The 22918-nt window shown below is 39.4% G+C and overlaps 1 protein-coding gene across 6 annotated transcripts; it reads right to left on the reverse strand.

Annotated features, from left to right (window-relative positions):
* Positions 1-1048: 1048 nt before the first annotated feature.
* Positions 1049-20320, reverse strand: Tango2 (transport and golgi organization 2). Of its 6 annotated transcripts, none has more exons than XM_070086206.1 (5): positions 20255-20320; positions 18826-18976; positions 18053-18626; positions 10496-10592; positions 1049-4910 (listed from the first exon to the last, which is right to left on the reverse strand). In XM_070086206.1, the coding sequence occupies exons 2-5, from the start codon at positions 18959-18961 to the stop codon at positions 4857-4859; spliced, it is 861 nt and encodes a 286-aa protein (XP_069942307.1). In that variant the 5' UTR covers positions 18962-18976; positions 20255-20320; the 3' UTR covers positions 1049-4856. The 6 variants fall into 6 exon arrangements, with proteins under 6 accessions (XP_069942307.1, XP_069942212.1, XP_069942417.1 ...); XM_070086111.1 differs by having other exon boundaries at positions 20161-20283; XM_070086316.1 differs by having other exon boundaries at positions 20188-20268.
* Positions 20321-22918: the final 2598 nt, after the last annotated feature.

Here is a 22918-nt window from a genome sequence, read left to right on the forward strand (position 1 = left end):
GAGGTGAATCATAGAATTGATGAGGGAAAAAGAGTGAGTGGTGCACTTAGGAGTCTGTGGAGACAGAGAACTTTGTCCTTGGAGGCAAAGAGGGGAATGTATGAGAGTATAGTTTTACCAACGCTCTTATATGGGTGTGAAGCATGGGTGATGAATGTTGCAGCGAGGAGAAGGCTGGAGGCAGTGGAGATGTCATGTCTGAGGGCAATGTGTGGTGTGAATATAATGCAGAGAATTCGTAATTTGGAAGTTAGGAGGAGGTGCGGGATTACCAAAACTGTTGTCCAGAGGGCTGAGGAAGGGTTGTTGAGGTGGTTCGGACATGTAGAGAGAATGGAGCGAAACAGAATAACTTCAAGAGTGTATCAGTCTGTAGTGGAAGGAAGGCGGGGTAGGGGTCGGCCTAGGAAGGGTTGGAGGGAGGGGGTAAAGGAGGTTTTGTGTGCGAGGGGCTTGGTATAGCAAGCCCACTTGCCAATTCTAGGTAAGTCTTCAAATCCAGCTTTTCTCACTCATGACTAGTGGTCCAGCAATGAACTTGTAAATGTCCTCATCACTGACTGACCACATCATTACCTCTCCACTGCTGTTGTCTTCATATTTGCCACCTCTTTATTAGATTGATGAAGCCTACTGTGTATATGTACCTGGTGAAAAGTTTTGGAATAAAGATATGCAAGTGTTACACACATCTTATTTATCTATTTGTTGGTATCATATACCATTATTAAGGAGTATCAGGGTGTACTCGCTGTTCTATTTACTAGACAGCATGTACGTAGACTTCACACTCTTGGCACATTTGATGTCTTAATGTACACTAACTGCCCTTTTCTTTGAAAGCCCTGCCTTTAATGCAGACACTCATTATGATCTGTAACCAAAACTTTTATGACCCTTGTGGGATTAGTGCTTATGATTGTAATAATGCAACCAAAACACCTATTATACCAACAATGATTCTCCTTTCACACTTATACCCTCCACTCCTTTTACTTCTAACAAAAGTATCCCCATCTTTATTATGCAATGTTAAATAACACACGGGTGTAGTGCTTTTTATATTAATGTGTGGCCTGGGAAATGGGAGATAATTAGGTTCAGTCTGAGGAAGTGGGAAAATAACTGTAGTTCCTTGATTACATGCCCTTCACTGGAATCAAGACACCCTTCACTTGAAGAGAAAAATAATAATGTGCATTGCTATGAATAAAAATTTGTACACTTATAATTAGATCACTTTACAATAAAAATAAGAATTGTAAATGTTGTGCATTCTCAAAATGGTAAACCTCCCTTTCCTTAAACAATTTCAATAAAATGCAGTAGAGTATATTATATAATTAGGGTAACTGACATACATGTATAAACTACTTTATAGAAATTATTAAATAAAGTGCTAAACCATACTTTACGGAAATCTCTTTATTATACAAGAAATAATAATAATAATATTTTTATTTACTACAAGTACATGTACATGGTATACAGGCCTAGCTGACATCAGTGACATACTATCTAGAAAGACACTTGTTATACTGAGCATTTCGGGCAAATTAGGTCAGTTTTTTTCCCAGGATGCAACCCACACCAGTTGACTAACACCAAGATACCCATTATACTGATGGGTGAGCATGGACAACCGGTGTGAGGAAACACATCTGATGTTTCCACCCCTTCGCCGGGAATCGAACCCAGACCCTCACCATGTGAAGCAGGAGCTCTTGCCACCAGGCCAAGGGAGACTGATTTAGTGCTTACTTATTTTTTATTATTTTTATTATTATCACACTGGCCGATTCCCACCAAGGCAGGGTGGCCCGAAAAAGAAAAACGTTCACCATCATTCACTCCATCACTGTCTTGCCAGAAGGGTGCTCTACACTACAGTTTCTAAACTGCAACATTAACACCCCTCCTTCAGAGTGCAGGCACTGTACTTCCCATCTCCAGGACTCAAGTCCAGCCTGCCGGTTTCCCTGAACCCCTTCATAAATGTTACTTTGCTCACACTCCAATAGCACGTCAAGTATTAAAAACCATTTGTCTCCATTCACTCCTATCAAACACGCTCACGCATGCCTGCTGGAAGTCCAAGCCCCTCGCACACAAAACCTCCTTTACCCCCTCCCTCCAACCTTTCCTAGGCCGACCCCTACCCCGCCTTCCTTCCACTACAGACTGATACACTCTTGAAGTCATTCTGTTTCGCTCTATTCTCTCTACATGTCCGAACCACCTCAACAACCCTTCCTCAGCCCTCTGGACAACAGTTTTGGTAATCCCGCACCTCCTCCTAACTTCCAAACTACGAATTCTCTGCATTATATTCACACCACACATTGCCCTCAGACATGACATCTCCACTGCCTCCAGCCTTCTCCTCACTGCAACATTCATCACCCATGCTTCACACCCATATAAGAGTGTTGGTAAAACTATACTCTCATACATTCCCCTCTTTGCCTCCAAGGACAAAGTTCTTTGTCTCCACAGACTCCTAAGTGCACCACTCACCCTTTTCCCCTCATCAATTCTATGGTTCACCTCATCTTTCATAGACCCATCCGCTGACACGTCCACTCCCAAATATCTGAATACATTCACCTCCTCCATACTCTCTCCCTCCAATCTGATATCCAATCTTTCATCACCTAATCTTTTTGTTATCCTCATAACCTTACTCTTTCCTGTATTCACTTTCAATTTTCTTCTTTTGCACACCCTACCAAATTCATCCACCAATCTCTGCAACTTCTCTTCAGAATCTCCCAAGAGCACAGTGTCATCAGCAAAGAGAAACTGTGACAACTCCCACTTTATGTGTGATTCTTTACCTTTTAACTCCACGCCTCTTGCCAAGACCCTCGCATTTACTTCTCTTACAACCCCATCTATAAATATATTAAACAACCACTGTGACATCACACATCCTTGTCTAAGGCCTACTTTTACTGGGAAATAATTTCCCTCTTTCCTACATACTCTAACTTGAGCCTCACTATCCTCGTAAAAACTCTTCACTGCTTTCAGTAACCTACCTCCTACACCATACACCTGCAACATCTGCCACATTGCCCCCTATCCACCCTGTCATACGCCTTTTCCAAATCCATAAATGCCACAAAGACCTCTTTAGCCTTATCTAAATACTGTTCACTTATATGTTTCACTGTAAACACCTGGTCCACACACCCCCTACCTTTCCTAAAGCCTCCTTGCTCATCTGCTATCCTATTCTCCGTCTTACTCTTAATTCTTTCAATAATAACTCTACCATACACTTTACCAGGTACAGTGGACCCCCGGTTAACGATATTTTTTCACTCCAGAAGTATGTTCAGGTGCCAGTACTGACCGAATTTGTTCCCATAAGAAATATTGTGAAGTAGATTAGTCCATTTCAGACCCCCAAACATACACGTACAAACGCACTTACATAAATACACTTACATAATTGGTCACATTCGGAGGTAATTGTTATGCGGGGGTCCACTGTATACTCAACAGACTTATCCCCCTATAATTTTTGCACTCTCTTTTATCCCCTTTGCCTTTATACAAAGGAACTAGGCATGCTCTCTGCCAATTCCTAGGTACCTTACCCTCTTCCATACATTTATTAAATAATTGCACCAACCACTCCAAAACTATATCCCCACCTGCTTTTAACATTTCTAACTTTATCCTATCAATCCCAGCTGCCTTACCCCCTTTCATTTTACCTACTGCCTCACGAACTTCCCCCACACTCACAACTGGCTCTTCCTCACTCCTACAAGATGCTGTTCCTCCTTGCCCTATACACAAAATCACAGCTTCCCTATCTTCATCAACATTTAACAATTCCTCAAAATATTCCCTCCATCTTCCCAATACCTCTAACTCTCCATTTAATAACTCTCCTCTCCTATTTTTAACTGACAAATCCATTTGTTCTCTAGGCTTTCTTAACTTGTTAATCTCACTCCAAAACTTTTTCTTATTTTCAACAAAATTTGTTGATAACATCTCACCCACTCTCTCATTTGCTCTCTTTTTACATTGCTTCACCACTCTCTTAACCTCTCTCTTTTTCTCCATATACTCTTCCCTCCTTGCATCACTTCTACTTTGTAAAAACTTCTCGTATGCTAACTTTTTCTCCCTTACTACTCTCTTTACATCATCATTCCACCAATCGCTCCTCTTCCCTCCCGCACCCACTTTCCTGTAACCACAAACTTCTGCTGAACACTCTAACACTACATTTTTAAACCTACCCCATACCTCTTCGACCCCATTACCTATGCTCTCATTAGCCCATCTTATGATTATCATAATAATATGCAAGGCATTTCAGACAACCTTAAAACTAAATTATGATTAATAGTATGTATCTGACAGTAATAATATGTATATAGTTTTTAGTTTTTATTCACTTAGTTATGATTATAATATTTTCATTTTTATTATATTGGGGTATGTAGTAATTCAATGAAAATATATAATTAGTGATATATTAAGGATGAAGTTAGATACATGAGCTGAAGGAATAATAGATAAAAACAGACAATACAGGATATAAGAATTGTTCAGCATAATAAATTGTTGTTAGGATTACATTAAGGAAAGCAGGTGTTTAACAGTAGATCTGAAGCAGCTGGCAGATAGAGACTGGAATTTTCTGATAGAGAGTTACAGATTTTAGGTCCTTTTATGCACACTGAGTTTTTACAGTCTTCTCTTCAGTCTCAGGTTCATCCTTTGACCTACAATATGGTACATACTATTTCTTCATCTTTTCTGTAGCATCTTCATTTGCAACATAAAGAACATTCTTGCTTCACATGTTCTTCCTTTTTTAGGCTTAACATTTACAATAATGTATCCAAGATGAATTGTTCATATCTGCTGTGATGCGACATCAACTGAAAAATTAAATTTTTTATACTTAACTGACTTATTATATGCAGTATACAGTACCAAATATACAGTACATACTGATGAAGTTACTGTAGTTATGATAGTATAATGTTGATTCATTCATGAACGAATGATGGTGAATGTATTTTCTACTTTGGGCCACCCTGCCTTGGTGGGAGATGGCCACTGAGGTAAAAATTATGTTTTTTTTTTTTTTTACTCAATGGCTGTCTCCTGCCAAGGCAAAATGGTTCAAAGAAGAAAACCCATTCACTAACATTGTCAACTGCTGTCTTTCGAGAAGTGTGCTGACATCACAATCACATTACCCCTCCCAGTGCAACATCTTCACTCTTTCTTCAGAGTGCAGGCACTGCCCTCCCCACTTCCAGGACTCTTGTCCAGCTAACTGGTTTCCTTAGATTAACAATAATGGCAACTGACATCAAGAAGGAATAAAACATGGGCCTGAGTGAGAATTCTCATCTGCTGACATAAAATCAGAGACCCTTTACAATTTCTCTTTGTTCCTTTGCAATCTGAATTTCTGTTCTACCCATAACTTTCAATAATTCTACTGTACACTTTTACCTAGTATGCTCAATATTTTGTTTGATATGAGTAAAGCCATAATGTCAGATCTTTACTGACTTGTATTTCAACCAAAGCTATTGCAGAGGATAAGCAAGGAACTAATTTTTTCTAGTGAATTACTGTAGTACTGCAATTGGTAATATAGTACTCTACTTATTTAGAGAAAAATAGAATAAATAGCTATAGTATATATATATATATGATGTGGTGCTAGACTATGTATTGATGGATAAAAGGTTGATGGGTAAACTTTTGAATGTGTATGTTTTTATAGAAGTGACTGATATGTCAGATCATTATTTAGTGGTTCCTATAGCAAGAATAAAATGCAGGTGGAGTTTAAGGACAATGGCATAGGAGGTAAGAGAGAAGTGAAAGTGAATGAGCTGAGGGAGGCAGTCAGTGGAGATATAAGAAACTAATAGCAGAAAGATGGGCTAGAGAGGAATGGAATAGATTGAGGACTGCAGTGCTACTGTGTTCAGCAGAAGTTAATGGATATTGGGAGGGTGGGTGCAGGTGGAAAGAGGAATGATAAAAGAGGGTGGTAGGGGAGGAAAAAGGTTAGCATGTGTGATGGTTTTACAATGTGAAAATGATATATGGAAGGTATAGCATATTGAGAGAGAAAAAATGAGGATTAAACATGTCATGAGGGAGTGAAAAGGAAAGCTAGTAAGAGACTATGAGAAACAGTTTAGGAGAGAGATTAAAAAGTTGAGAAAGCCTTGGGAGCAAGTGGACCTGGCAGTTATAAACAAAAAGATGGGGAGGTGGAGGTGCTAGAGACATGATAGAATATTTTGAGTTGGATATAATATTTTGAGTTGTTAATGATGAAGGGATAAGCATTTGTCAGGGAGGAATAATATCTGGTAGAGAGAGTGTACTTGTGGTTGGGGATTTTAATGCTAAAGTGGGAAAAAATGTTGTGGAGGGAGTAGTAGGTAAATTTGGGGTGCCAGGGGTAAATGAAAATGGGGAGCCTTTAACTGAGCTATGTGTAGAAAGAGGTTTGGTAATAAGTAATACATATTGGTGGATAAAAGATTGATGGGTAGGCTCCAGGATGTACACATTTATAGAGGGGCAACTGATATATTGGATCATTATCTAGTTGTAGATGGGATAAGAGAAAAATGGCAACAACAAGTAAGAGGGGGGTGAAAGTGTATAAACTAAGGGAGGAGGACGTTCGGGTGAAATATAAGCAACTATTGGCAGAAAGGTGGGATGGTGCAGGTATGAGTAGTGGGGAGGGGGCGGTTGAAGAGGGTTGGAATAGTTTTAAAAATACAGTATTAGAATGTGGGGCAGAAGTTTGTGGTTACAGGAGGGTGGATGCAGGAGGTAAGATGAGTGATTGGTGGAATGATGAAGTAAAGGGTGTGAAAAAACAGAAAAAGGTAGCTTATGAGAGGTATTTACAAAGCAGAAGTGTTAAAAGAAGAGTAGAGTATATGGAGAGTAAAAGAAAGGTGAAGAGAGTGCAAAAGGAGAGCAGATGATAGAGTGGGAGAGGTACTGTCAAGGAATTTTAATGAAAATAAGAAAAATTTTTGGAGTGAGTTAAACAAGTTAAGAAAGCCTAGGGAACAAATGGATTTATCAGTTAAAAACAGAGTAGGGGAGTTAGTAGATGGGGAGATGGAGGTTTTGGGTAGATGGCGAGAATATTTTGAGGAACTTTTAAATGTCGACGAAGAAAGGGAGGCGGTAATTTCATGCACTGGCCAGGGAGGTATGTCATCTTTTAGGAGTGAAGAAGAGCAGGATGTGGGTGTGGGGGAGGTGCGTGAGGCATTACGTAGAATGAAAGGGGGTAAAGCAGCTGGAACTGATGGGATCATGACAGAAATGTTAAAAGCAGGGGGAGATATAGTGTTGGAGTGGTTGGTATTTTTGTTTAATAAATGTATGAAAGAGGGGAAGGCACCTAGGGATTGGCAGAGAACGTGTATAGTCCCTTTATATAAAGGGAAGGGGGACAAAAGAGATTGTAAAAATTATAGAGGAATAAGTTTACTGAGTATACCAGGAAAAGTGTACAGTAGGGTTATTATTGAAAGAATTAGAGGTCAGACAGAATGTAGAATTGTGGATGAGCAAAGAGGTTTTAGAGTGGGTAGGGGATGTGTAGATCAAGTGTTTACATTGAAGCATATATGTGAGCAGTATTTAGATAAAGGTAGGGAAGTTTTTATTGCATTTATGGATTTAGAAAAGGCATATGATAGAGTGGATAGGGGAGCAATGTGGCAGATGTTGCAAGTATATGGAATAGGTGGTAAGTTACTAAATGCTGTAAAGAGCTTTTATGAGGGTAGTGAGGCTCAGGTTAGGGTGTGTAGAAGAGAGGGAGACTACTTCCTGGTAAAAGTAGGTCTTAGACAGGGATGTGTAATGTCACCATTGTTGTTTAATATATTTATAGATGGGGTTGTAAAAGAAGTAAATGCTAGGGTGTTCGGGAGAGGGGTGGGATTAAATTATGGGGAATTAAATACAAAATGGGAAGTAACACAGTTACTTTTTGCTGATGATACTGTGCTTATGGGAGATTCTACAGAAAAATTGCAAAGGTTAGTGGACGAATTTGGGAATGTGTGTAAAGGTAGAAAGTTGAAAGTGAACATAGAAAAGAGCAAGGTGATGAGAGTATCAAATGATTTAGATAAAGAAAAATTGGATATCAAATTGGGGAGGAGGAGTATGGAAGAAGCGAATGTTTTCAGATATTTGGGAGTTGACGTGTCAGCAGATGGATTTATGAAGGATGAGGTTAATCATAGAATTGATGAAGGAAAAAAGGTGAGTGGTGCATTGAGGTATATGTGGAGGCAAAAAATGTTATCTATGGAGGCAAAGAAGGGAATGTATGAAAGTATAGTAGTACCAACACTCTTATATGGGTGTGAAGCTTGGGTTGTAAATGCTGCAGCAAGGAGGCAGTTGGAGGCAGTGGAGATGTCCTGTCTAAGAGCAATGTGTGGTGTAAATATTATGCAGAAAATTCAGTGTGGAAATTAGGAGAAGGTGTGGAGTTAATAAAAGTATTAGTCAGAGGGCTGAAGAGGGTTTGTTGAGGTGGTTTGGTCATTTAGAGAGAATGGATCAAAGTAGATTGACATGGAGAGCGTATAAATCTGTAGGGGAAGGAAGGTGGGATAGGGGTCGTCCTCGAAAAGGTTGGAGGGAGGGGGTAAAGGAGGTGTTGTGGGTGAGGGGTTTGGGCTTCCAGCAAGCGTGCGTGAGCATGTTAGATAGGAGTGAATGGAGACAAATGGTATTTGAGACCTGACGATCTGTTGGAGTGTGAGCAGGGTAATATTTAGTGAAGGGATTCAGGGAAACCGGTTATTTTATATAACCGGACTTGAGTCCTGGAAATGGGAAGTACAGTGCCTGCACTCTAAAGGAGGGGTTTGGGATATTGGCAGTTTGGAGATATATACATACAGTGGACCCCCGGTTTACGATATTATTTCATTCTAGAAGTATGTTCAGGTGCCAGTACTGAACGAATTTGTTCCCATAAGGAATATTGTGAATTAGATTAGTCCATTTCAGACCCCCAAACATACACGTACAAACGCACCTACATAAATACACTTACATAATTGGTCGCATTGGGAGGTGATCGTAAACCAGGGGTCCACTGTATTGTGTATTTTTATACGTACATGTATATACTTCTAAACTGTTGTATTCTGGGCACCTCTGCAAAAACAGTGATTACGTGTGAGTGAGGTGAAAGTGTTGAATGATGATGAAAGTATTTTCTTTTTGGGGATTTTCTTTCTCTTTGATTCACCCTGCCTCTGTGGGAGATGGCCGACTTGTTGAAAAAAAAAAAAAAAGAGAAGGAAAAAAAAGTGAATGTGAGGAAAGTACATGAGGAAGTGAAAGCAACTGGGACAGATGGGATTAAGACTGAGATATTAAATGCAGGTGGGGTATAGTTTTAGTGGTTGGTGTATTTGTTCAGTATATACCTGAAAGAAGGGAAGGTACCTCGAGACTGGTAGAGAGTATACATGGTTATTTCATAAGGAAAACGGGTACAAGAGAGTGGAAGAACCGTTTCATGAACATTAAATGTACCCTTGAGAAATTACTATTTTGCATTCCAGTATAGTACTGTACAAAGCTTCATCTTAATTCTTACAGCATACTGTGTGTGATGAATGGTTTGAAAAACCGACATGTTGAAGATTGAGACACTTATGCAGCATATGGGAATCTTTATTCAGGAAACGTTTCGCCACGCAGTGGCTTCATCAGTCCAATACAAAGAGGAAGGCGTAAGGAGAGGAGGAGAATGAGGTAATCAGTCCCTCAACCTGGAGTCGATGTGTTCAGTCCATCAATCTTGTAGAATGTACAGCATAGGGCCGTAGACATGGCTTATATACTGTAGTGAGGTGACGTGAAGCAGTTGGAGGCGGGGTCATAGTGGTACCATCCACTAGTCGAAGTAGGTCTTCCTCCAAAGGTTGAACAAGTGTTGAAGAATTCTTTGTAACAAGATCCCATGATGCTGCAGTGTCTGACAGTTGTGATGAATAGATTACCTCATTCTCCTCCTCTCCTTACGCCTTCCTCTTTGTATTGGACTGATGAAGCCACTGCGTGGCGAAACGTTTCCTGAATAAAGATTCCCATATGCTGCATAAGTGTCTCAATCTTCTTACAGCATACTGTTTGTAATAAGACTGCTGAAGATAAGCAGGCTATAAATCCAAGGGATTCAGATAAAAATATTTTTCATGATATATAATAGATTATACAGAAAAAATCATAAAACTTCTAAATACTGTATACACAAAATGTGTACAAGTGATTCAGGTAGAGCTCTTTTAACATGAATGCAAAGACTGTACAGACACAGCAGACTACTGTCTTCAGAAATTAATATTGTATAGTAAATACTGCATTTAAGAGTTTACAGGCATTTTCAGTATTTCTTCTTTGAAATGAAACTATGTTCATTTACTTCCCATTCAGGTGCCTCCAGGTTGATTGGTTCCTTCATTGTTCGCTCCTTAAACATAACTCTGTTCAAGTGGTCCACAAGAATGACAGATGTTGTCCTGTAAACAAAATTGTACATAGCTACAGTATGTTCTATTATCACAGAATATTACAATGTACAAGCAATTTGAGCTGCAATAACATTAAAAGCTTAAGATGAACTATTTATAAATAAATAAATTACTATTTTATTCTTCGATGCATTCCATATGTATAGTATGTACATATTAACAAAATAATTAATGCTTATGGAGGCAAAGAAGGTAATGTACGAGAGTATTGTGGTACCAACACTCTTATATGGGTGTGAAGCATGAGTTGTAAATGCTGCAGCAAGGAGGAGGCTGGAGGCAGTGGAGATGTCACATCTAAGGGCAATGTGTGGTGTAAATATTATGCAGAGAATACATAGTGTGGAAACAGGTGGTGTGGAGTTACTAAAAGTATTTTAGAGGGCAGAAGAGGGCTTGTAGAAGTGGTTTGGTTATTTAAGAGAGGATGGAGCAAAATAGGATGACTTAGAGGGTGTATAAATCCGTAGTGGAGGGGAGGAGGGGTAGGGGTTGTCCTAGGAAAGGATGGAGGGAGAGCGTAAAAGACGTTTGTATGCAAGGGACTTGGACATGCAGCAGGCATGTGTGTATTAGATAAGAGTGAATGGAGACAAATCTTTTTTGGGACCTGATCAGCTGTTGGAGTGTGAGTAGGGTAATATTTTGTGAAAGGATTCAGGGAAACCGGTTAGCCGAACTTGAGTCCTGGAGGTGGGAAGTACAATGCCTGCACTTTAAAGGAGGGGTTTGGGATACTGGCTATTTGGAGTGACATCTAAACTGTCGTATCTGAGCTCCTCTGCAAAGACAGTGGTTATATGTGAATGATGGTGAAAGTGTTAATTTCTTTTTTGGGTTATCCTGCCTCGGTGGGAGACAGCTGATGTGTTGAAGAAAAAATTATGGTTAAAAATTCATATAATATGGTTCATATAAGCAGGCTGGTTGTAGATGTGAGATGTCCCTTGCATGCATAGTGTTTCTGATGAAACTAAGGCTTAAACTTTACGTCTACCACATATATACATGTAGATCCCTTCAGGAGCAAGGAATCCTTGGTGATGGTGAAGGGCTCATCATCTAGGAAATGGAGGTACTTGGCCCTTCCTCGGATCAAGCCTGATCACCTCTCATATCCCAAATGCTGTATGAACCCTATGCATTTAGTAGCATTTCCCCATTAATTTTTTTTATTAACACATTGGACATTTCTCATCAAGGCAGGGTGACCTGAAAAAAGAAGAAACATTTTCATCATCATTCACTCCATCACTGTTTGCCAGAGGCACACATACACTACAGTTAAAAAACTGCAATGTATCACATCCCTCTTCCAGAGCACAGTCACTGTACTTCACACCTCCAGGACTCAAGTCTGGCTAACAGGTTTCCCTGAATCCCTTCATAAATGTTACTTTGCTTACACTCCAGCAGCATGTTAAGTCATAAAAACCATTTGTCTCCACTTGCCCCTATCCAATACACACATGCATGCTTGCTGGAAGTCCAAGCCCTTTGCACACAAAACCTCCTTTACCCCTTTGCATGATATGTATGCAAGAATATAAGTGGTGAAAGAGTAAACAGCAGATTATAAAAGTACAGTATATAATTGAATATTTAAGAACAGTATTGTTCTAGGCAATTGAATATAAGCAAGAAAATTGAGGAATAACTTAAGATTGAGTTTTCTTATTACTTTAATAGTACTGTGGATGAAGTGACTTTTGACTATAACTTTTCATCTGGCTGTAGTAGTAATTACAGAAAACTTTAATTGGATTTGTATTAAATAAAGATTGTTCTATAATTAATAATAATGCATATTATGTTAATGCTCTGCTACAGTAGTTGAAGATTACAAGTGGTAAATAAGACACTTGTGCAACATTTGGGTATCTTTATTTTGGAAACATTTAGCCACACAGTTGCTTCTTAAGTCTAATACAAAAAAAGTTGGAAGATGAGGAGTTTGAGGTAATCAGTCCCTCAGCCTGGAGTCAATGTGTTCAATCCATCAATCTTGACTTTTGTCAAGACTGACTAGAATGAACACATTGACTCCAAGATGAGGGACTGATTACCTCAAACTCCTCATCTTCCAACTTTTTCTGCATTAGACTAAGAAGCCACTGTGTGGCAAAATGTTTCCAAAATAAAGATACCCAAATGTTGCACAAGTGTCTCATTTATCAACATTTTTTTTTTTGTAAACCATTTATTCACAAGAATACAGAGCACCGACGATTACATCATTTGCTGCAACTTCTTTAGTACTCTCATCATAAATGTTGATGGAGACATGAAGGAAAAGAACAGCAATCAAACCATAGTACTGTCTTAGATAGTTGTTTTCCAGCTGCCTACCATTCTTACCATTTTTGCCCCATGGCCTGGTGGCTAAAGCTCTCGCTTCACACGGCGAGGGTCCAGGTTCGATTCCCGGTGAGGGTAGAAACATTGGGCATGGTTTTTTTTACACTGGTTGTCTATGTTCCCCATTAGTAAAATGGGAACCTGGGTGTTAGTCGGCTGGTGTTTACCTGGAGTTTACCTGGAGAGAGTTCCGGGGGTCAACGCCCCCGCGGCCTGGTCTGTGACCAGGCCTCCTGGTGGATCAGAGCCTGATCAACCAGGCTGTTACTGCTGGCTGCACGCAAACCAACGTACGAGCCACAGCCCGGCTGGTCAGGTACCGACTTTAGGTGCTTGTCCAGTGCCAGCTTGAAGACTGCCAGGGGTCTATTGGTAATCCCCCTTATGTATGCTGGGAGGCAGTTGAACAGTCTCGGGCCCCTGGCACTTATTGTATGGTCTCTTAACGTGCTAGTGACACCCCTGCTTTTCATTGGGGGGATGTTGCATCGTCTGCCAAGTCTTTTGCTTTCGTAGTGAGTGATTTTCGTGTGCAAGTTCGGTACTAGTCCCTCTAGGATTTTCTAGGTGTATATAATCATGTATTTTTCCCGCCTGCGTTCCAGGGAGTACAGGTTCAGGAACCTCAAGCGCTCCCAGTAATTGAGGTGTTTTATCCCCGTTATGCGCGCCGTGAAGGTTCTCTGTACATTTTCTAGGTCCGCAATTTCACCTGCCTTGAAAGGTGCTGTTAGTGTGCAGCAATATTCCAGCCTAGATAGTGAGTCACATCCCGGGGACAAAACTGACTCAGCTTGCCCGAAATGCTCTGCCTCCCACCATACATAAGGGGAATTACCAATAGACTCCTGGCTGTCTTTAAGAAGACACTGGACAGGCACCTAAAGTCAGTACTTGACCAGCAGGGCTCTGGTTCATGCATTAGTTTGCATGTGGCCAGCAGTAACAGCCTTGTTGATCAGACCCTGATCCATCATGAGGCCGGGTCTCAGACCAGGCCATGGGGGTGCTGACCCCTGAAACCCTCTCCAGGTATACTCCAATATGACAAGCAGCTTTCTATATAGTAGTATGTCATTGACGTCAGTTAGACCTGTATACCTTGTACATATACAGTGGACCCCCGGTTAACGATATTTTTTCACTTCATAAGTATGTTCAGGTGCCAGTACTGACCGAATTTATTCCCATAAGGAATATTGTGAAGTAGATTAGTCCATTTCAGACCCCCAAACATACACGTACAAACTCACTTACATAAATACACTTACATAATTGGTCGCATTTGGAGGTAATCGTTATGCGGGGGTCAACTGTACTTGTAAAAATAAAGATATTATATTATTGTTATTGTTATTTTTTTTTTTTTTTTTTTTTTTTTTTTTCAACAAGTCGGTCGTCTCCCACCGAGGCAGGGTGACCCAAAAAAAAAGAAAGAAAATCCCCAAAAAGAAAATACTTTCATCATCATTCAACACTTTCACCACACTCACACATTATCACTGCTTTTGCAGAGGTGCTCAGAATATAACAGTTTAGAAGCATATACGTATAGAGATACACAACATATCCCTCCAAACTGCCAATATCCCAAACCCCTCCTTTAAAGTGCAGGCATTGTACTTCCCATTTCCAGGACTCAAGTCCGACTATATGAAAATAACCGGTTTCCCTGAATCCCTTCACTAAATATTACCCTGCTCACACTCCAACAGATCGTCAGGTCCCAAGTATCATTCGTCTCCATTCACTCCTATCTAACACGCTCATGCACGCTTGCTGGAAGTCCAAGCCCCTTACCCACAAAACCTCCTTTACCCCCTCTTTCCAACCCTTTCGAGGACGACCCCTACCCCTCTTTCCTTCCCCTATAGATTTATATGCTTTCCATGTCATTCTACTTTGATCCATTCTCTCTAAATGACCAAACCACCTCAACAACCCCTCTTCTGCCCTCTGACTAATGCTTTTATTAACTCCACACCTTCTCCTAATTTCCACACTCCGAATTTTCTGCATAATATTTACACCACACATTGCCCTTAGACAGGACATCTCCACTGCCTCCAACCGTCTCCTCGCTGCTGCATTTACCACCCAAGCTTCACATCCATATAAGAGTGTTGGTACTACTATACTTTCATACATTCCCTTCTTTGCCTCCATAGATAACGTTTTTTGACTCCACATATACCTCAACGCACCACTCACCTTTTTTCCCTCATCAATTCTATGATTAACCTCATCCTTCATAAATCCATCCGCCGACACGTCAACTCCCAAGTATCTGAAAACATTCACTTCTTCCATACTCCTCCTCCCCAATTTGATATCCAATTTTTCTTTATCTAAATCATTTGATACCCTCATCACCTTACTCTTTTCTATGTTCACTTTCAACTTTCTACCTTTACACACATTCTCAAACTCATCCACTAACCTTTGCAATTTTTCTTTAGAATCTCCCATAAGCACAGTATCATCAGCAAAAAGTAACTGTGTCAATTCCCATTTTAAATTTTATTCCCCATAATTTAATTCCACCCCTCTCCCGAACACCCTAGCATTTACTTCTTTTACAACCCCATCTATAAATATATTAAACAACCATGGTGACATTACACATCCCTGTCTAAGACCTACTTTTACCGGGAAGTATTCTCCCTCTCTTCTACACACCCTAACCTGAGCCTCACTATCTTCATAAAAGCTCTTTACAGCATTTAGTAACTTACCACCTATTCCATATACTTGCAACATCTGCCACATTGCTCCTCTATCCACTCTATCATATGCCTTTTCTAAATCCATAAATGCAATAAAAACTTCCCTACCTTTATCTAAATACTGTTCACATATATGCTTCAATGTAAACACTTGATCTACACATCCCCTACCCACTCTGAAACCTCCTTGCTCGTCCGCAATTCTACATTCTGTCTTACCTCTAATTCTTTCAATTATAACCCTACCGTATACTTTTCCTGGTATACTCAGTAAACTTATTCCTCTATAATTTTTACAATCTCTTTTGTCCCCTTTCCCTTTATATAAAGGGACTATACATGCTCTCCGCCAATCCCTAGGTACCTTCCCCTCTTTCATACATTTATTAAACAAAAGTACCAACCACTCCAACACTATATCCCCCCCTGCTTTTAACATTTCTGTCATGATCCCATCAGTTCCAGCTGCTTTACCCCCTTTCATTCTACGTAATGCCTCACGTACCTCCACCACACTTACATTCTGCTCTTCTTCACTCCTAAAAAATGGTATACCTCCCTGGCCAGTGCATGAAATTACCGCCTCCCTTTCTTCCTTAACATTTAAAAGTTCCTCAAAATATTCTCGCCATCTACCTAATACCTCCCTCTCCCCATCTACTAACTCCCCTACTCTGTTTTTAACTGACAAATCCATACTTTCCCTAGGCTTTCTTAACTTATTTAACTCCCTCCAAAATTTTTTCTTATTTTCATTAAAATTTCTTGACAGTGCCTCTCCCACTCTTTCATCTGCTCTCCTTTTGCACTCTCTCACCACTCTCTTCACCTTTCTTTTACTCTCCATATACTCTGCTCTTCTTATAACACTTCTGCTTTGTAAAAACCTCTCGTAAGCTACCTTTTTCTCTTTTATCACACCCTTTACTTCATCATTCCACCAATCACTCCTCTTTCCTCCTGCCCCCACCCTCCTATAACCACAAACTTCTGCCCCACATTCTAATACTGCATTTTTAAAACTATTCCAACCCTCTTCAACCCCCCCACTACTCATCTTTGCACTAGCCCACCTTTCTGCCAATAGTCGCTTATATCTCGCCCGAACTTCCTCCTCCCTTAGTTTATACACTTTCACCTCCCACTTACTTGTTGTTGCCACCTTCCTCTTTTCCCATCTACCTCTTACTCTAACTGTAGCTACAACTAAATAATGATCCGATATATCAGTTGCCCCTCTATAAACATGTACATCCTGGAGCCTACCCATCAACCTTTTATCCACCAATACATAATCTAACAAACTACTTTCATTACGTGCTACATCATACCTTGTATATTTATTTATCCTCTTTTTCATAAAATATGTATTACTTATTACCAAATTTCTTTCTACACATAGCTCAATTAAAGGCTCCCCATTTACATTTACCCCTGGCACCCCAAAATTACCTACTACTCCCTCCATAACATTTTTACCCACTTTAGCATTGAAATCCCCAACCACCATTACTCTCACACTTGATTCAAAACTCCCCACGCATTCACTCAACATTTCCCAGAATCTCTCTCTCTCCTCTACACTTCTCTCTTCTCCAGGTGCATACACGCTTACTATAACCCACTTTTCACATCCAATCTTTATTTTACTCCACATAATCCTTGAATTTATACATTTGTAGTCCCTCTTTTCCTGCCATAGCTTATCCTTCAACATTATTGCTACTCCTTCTTTAGCTCTAACTCTATTTGAAACCCCTGACCTAATCCCATTTATTCCTCTCCATTGAAACTCTCCCACCCCCTTCAGTGAGAACAAAAGTGACAATTGCAAACTACACAAAAGTTATTATTATTATTATTATTATTATTATTATTATTATTATTATTATTATTATTATTATATGCATAAGGAAATGCTGAACCTAACAAGGTTCTACAGTATGTTTATTTAGGTACAGGTACACATCAGTATAATTACCATAAATAGGTTTGATCCAAAGAAGGGGAAAGTAGCTCCTATTCCTTGGATCAACAGGTTTTCATCAAAATCAGGGCATCCCCTTTGAAGGAAAGAAAAAGGAAGATACTAAAAGGACATAAATAGTGGTAGAGTACTGGAATGGACACCAAAACGAAGCAAAGCTACAATCACTGGAAACATTCAATTAATAACTGACAAAACTAAATAAAATACTGAAGCAGGGATACCACAAGTATAGTTCTACTTAAGAAGCTACAAATACTGCATCACAAAACAAACCACTTCATAAAATTCACATACAGTATATTTAAAACCTCTCAATTAGGTCATTTATTTGTCTTCGTATCTATTTTTGACTATTCCTACAATCATTCCTTTACCTTGTTCCATAACCCACACCAGGGAAGGTGACAAAAATGCTGGAGAGGCTTTTCACAAAGTCTTCTGATTGACCTTTGCCCTGCTCTGCTAACTGCTCATCAGGAAAATTCTTCTCAGAGTTTTGCATCATAGTAATCAGTTCATTTATCAGTTGTTCCTCACTCTCGGTTTTTCCATATGTTTTAATTATCTCTTGAAATTTCATTTCACCTTTCTTAACTTTCCTGAATGGTTTGTTAATGAAGGAATTACCAAATCCATGAACTCCAGGCTGAATCTTTTGATAAAAGTTATTTTCACTATTATAATATGTTACATCATAGGAGAGTTCTCCTGGGTCCATTGTTAATAGATTAAAAGGGTTATATACAAGATTTGACTTAATAATATGTTCCAAATATTCTGCTCCACTTTGTTCTGCCTGAAGGTACTTGACCACCAAGAAACCTCTTGAAGCCCCATCCTTTTTGAACTGGCCTGAAGGCTGGAAAATATTCAGCAAACACGAAATCTTACCAGTTTCAGAGACACCTAGCCATGTTCCTCCCTCCTTGCCCTCTTCAACATCCATACCTAAAATAAATGATTATTTAACTTTAATGAAGTGTCCTCTTACAATAAATCATACTCATTGGTGGTGACTGCAAGTACAGTGAAGCAAAATATTTAAGTACAATAGAGAATCATTAAAAATATTTTTAACAAACAAATTATTGCATCATTAAAATATTTAACACAGCCCTAATCACAACTTAAACAGTTTTCATCCTACCTCCATATATTTTAGAGTCCCATAAATGTGCAGGTTTGGTCGGCCTGGAATATAACTCATCTCGGTTGTTGACCAATATTATTTTATATTCTCCCTTCTTCAGGTGAGGATTTATGTACAGGAACAATAAACACATGATGAACTGATGTCACTGCAAAAGTAAAGACTGTAAGTATGGGACAATATTAGTTTTGAACATTAATACAGTTTTGAACATTAAGAACTGGAATGATGCCCTCCAGACACAATCAACACGACCTACATACTGACCTACACAAAACAAGACTGACCTACATACTGACCTACACAAGATAAGACTGACCTACATACTGACCTACACAAGACAAGACTGACCTACATACTGACCTACACAAGACAAGACTGACCTACATACTGACCTACACAAGACAAGACTGACCTACATACTGACCTACACAAGACAAGACTGACCTACATACTGACCTACACAAGACAAGACTGACCTACATACTGACCTACACAAGACAAGACTGACCTACATACTGACCTACACAAGACAAGACTGACCTACATACTGACCTACACAAGACAAGACTGACCTACATACTGACCTACACAAGACAAGACTGACCTACACAAGACAAGACTGACCTACACAAGGCAAGACTGACCTACACAAGGCAAGACTGACCTACACAAGACAAGACTGACCTACATACTGACCTACACAAGGCAAGACTGACCTACACACAAGACTGATATATACCCTGGGTTTTTTGTGGTATTTTTCCTATATTTTGTTGTAATTAGTGACCAACGCTAACATACACTGAAATAAAAGGTAAAACCCTCGCGGGTAATTCAGCACAGAACGCAGAGGAAATTACAATATCAAAATTTTATACATAAAATGACAACAGTGGTTAAAAAATCACAAAAAAAAAAATAGCTGAAATATAGGCTTGGGAGTACATTGTATATTCATTAATAAGCGGTAACTACTCAGGGTTAATACTGTACAAAAAAAAATGCCCAAAATGACTTAATTACATTGATATAAGAAAAGGACTCTAGTGGAAATATATCACATTGTTTGACTTCGGTTGGTAATTTTCTTATATACTGAATTAATCAACGCTATGCCTATAAAAAAACTATATACACGAAATTAATCATCAGTGTTATGCCTATAAAAACGGAACGCTAAACCCATAAGGATCATACAGCGTCTGGGGGGGCGGGGTGGAAGGTATTCAGGGAACTGGAGCACAGATCCAGTTCTCTAGATCAAGAGCCCCTCACCAGCGTCAAGGATCCTGCCTTGAGGGGATGAAATTGATAATCCTGTTAAATCACCTGCAATTGGCTTGAATATTTTCTTACGTAATTTTATTTATTTATCTTATCTGTTTTTTCTTTGTTTGGTTTATAAGGACCACTGACAGCTTACGCCGTATTTATCCCGATGGCGCGACCCTTCAGGCAGGTTCCTTGATACTGGTGAGGGGCTCTTGATTAGTAAGTAAGTAAGTAAGTAAGTAAATTTATTCAGGTATACACAATACAGTTACATAGAATTATCATACATAGCAGCATATGTGTAGAGAACCTAGGATAACCCAAAAAAGTCAGACAGAGTGACTTATTTCCATTGGGGTCCTTTTACCTTATTATTATAGTATAAAGGTTATAATATTTTTTTATTGTTCTACAATGAAGATAACATCTTATTATCCTACTAAAAAGACTATCTGCGACACCAAGGTCATTAAGACTATCTACAATACGAGTGTCATTACAAGGAATAAGGTAAAATTTACACGTATGTTAGCTAAAAAATAGAAAATCTTTCCCCTCCCTTTCTGTAGCTACATTCATCAGACACCTTTTGGCACTCTTCTTGAACTGGTTCATGCTATGACTAGCTTTGGCATGTGCGGGCAGTCTGTTCCATTCCTTTATTGCTGTACAATAAAAGGTGTTTGACGCCTGGCCACTGACTGTGGGTACTACAAAGTTGTGCTCTCTCCCCCTAGTACTATGATTGCTTTGGTTCCCAACCTTGACAAAATTGACAGCAAGATATTCTGGACATTGTTTGTGAGCAATTTTATAAACATGATTTAGCTTCAGTTGTTTTACTCTGTCTTCAACATTCAGCATATCCAACTGCTGTAATTCATCCTGGCCTACATGTTCTCTTGGTCCCAGCCCCAGGATGAATCTTACGATTTTGTTCTGGGTGATTTGCAGTCTATCTTTCAGTTTTTTTGTCAAGGCAGACTACAATGAAGAGCAAGCGTAATCCATATGACATTGTATAAGGGCTAGACATAGGGTCCTGCGAGCCTCAGTAGGTAGACACTGTGCTTGTCTATACAGGAACTTCAGTCTGGCATTCGCTTTCTTTACTACACTGTTCCCTATCAATTCTCCTGACATGCATGGGTCAAAGGGGATTCCCAAATATTTTACTGATGAAACCAAAGTGATGGGCTCCCCATTACATTGAACATTAAAATTATTTACCCTTCTCAGTTTATGTTTCGTGCCAAAGAGAATGGCTTCAGTTTTCCCTAGGTGTAATGATAGTTTGTTGTCTACTAACCATTTGCTGCAGGACTCCAGTTCCAGTGTTAAAACATTAGCAATATCTTGTGGGTCTTTACCTGACACTAACAGAGCACTGTCATCTGCATACAGTAGGAGTTTGCACTTGACACTGATAGGCATATCATTGACATAACATAAGAATAATAAGGGACCCAGAATACTACCTTGGGGAACTCCACATGTTATTGGCAGGGGTTCTGATTCTGTTTTGTTGATTTTGACTATTTGTCTCCTGTTGCTAAGGTAGGACTTCAACCAGTCTACAGAACCTATACCGATAGCTTGAAGTTTATTACATAATATATTGTGGTTGACAGTATCGAAGGCCTTTTGCAGGTCTAAGGTTACCATACCTATGAGGTTCCCCTTTGACATTTCAGTTCTCAGGTAATCCATCAGATTAATAGGGGAGGTGTCGGTTGAGTAGGATCTTCTAAAGCCCGATTGATAGCTATGGAGAATGTTGTTGTCATTAAGGTACTTAACTACTTGAGAATACACCGCCCTCTCTAGAATTTTAGATATTATACTGAGTATACTAACAGGCCTATAGTTGCTTACATCAGACCTACTATTTTTCTTGAAGATAGGAGTAACTCTGGCCTCCTTGAACCCCTCCGGTACGGTATTAATGATGATTGATAGATTTATTATGTGAGCAATAGGGATTGACAGTTCAGAAGCACCATCTTTTAGGAACTTAGATGGGATGTTATCAGGGCCTATGCTCTTAGTTGGGTTTAACCTGCTTAGTTCTTTTTGAATAAAGTCATGAGATACACTTACTAGTTGACAACTGTTTGGGGTTACCCCTTTATTGGTATAGTATGTTTGAAACTTATCAGAGTCTGTGTTAAAGGTATTTGATGCAGCTGGTAGTTTACTTACTAGTGTTGATGCAACAGATGTGTAGTAGGAATTAAAGCAATTTGCCACCTTAGATGTTTCGTGGCATACCTCATTATCGATAGTGAGTACTATGTTAGACCTATCTACTGGCTTATGGCTATACCCCAACTGTTTTAGTTGTTGTCAGAGCTTTCTGGGGTTATACTGGGGTTATGCTTATACTCTTCAATTTTTGAGCAGTAGTGCTTTGCCTTTGCTCCTTTTATAAGTCTCTGTACTCTGTTCCTCACCCTTTGGAATTCATTTAGTGCTGCAATATCCTGTCTGTTTGCTTTAAATCTTTTTAGCAGCTGGTCTCTGAATTTCATATTATGTAATATCTCAGTATTCATCCAGGGTTCAGTTCTTCGTTTAATACTAACCTTTTTAACTGGTGCAATATTATCAAGGATGGTAGTGAACATTGTTTTGAAATTTTCCCAGGCATCGTTTACGTCCGTGCAACTTGTTATCTCTGACCAGTCACAATTGTGTAGCCTATTTACCAGTGTTTCTTTACTGTAGTTTCTAGTTGACCTCATTTTTATTGTCCTGTGTAGGCCTATCCTATCCCTAGTGATTTTCCTGGTGCAGTAAATGATGAAATGATCAC

The sequence above is a fragment of the Cherax quadricarinatus genome, chromosome 1 (assembly GCF_038502225.1).
Source record: "Cherax quadricarinatus isolate ZL_2023a chromosome 1, ASM3850222v1, whole genome shotgun sequence".
Taxonomy (NCBI): domain Eukaryota; kingdom Metazoa; phylum Arthropoda; class Malacostraca; order Decapoda; family Parastacidae; genus Cherax; species Cherax quadricarinatus.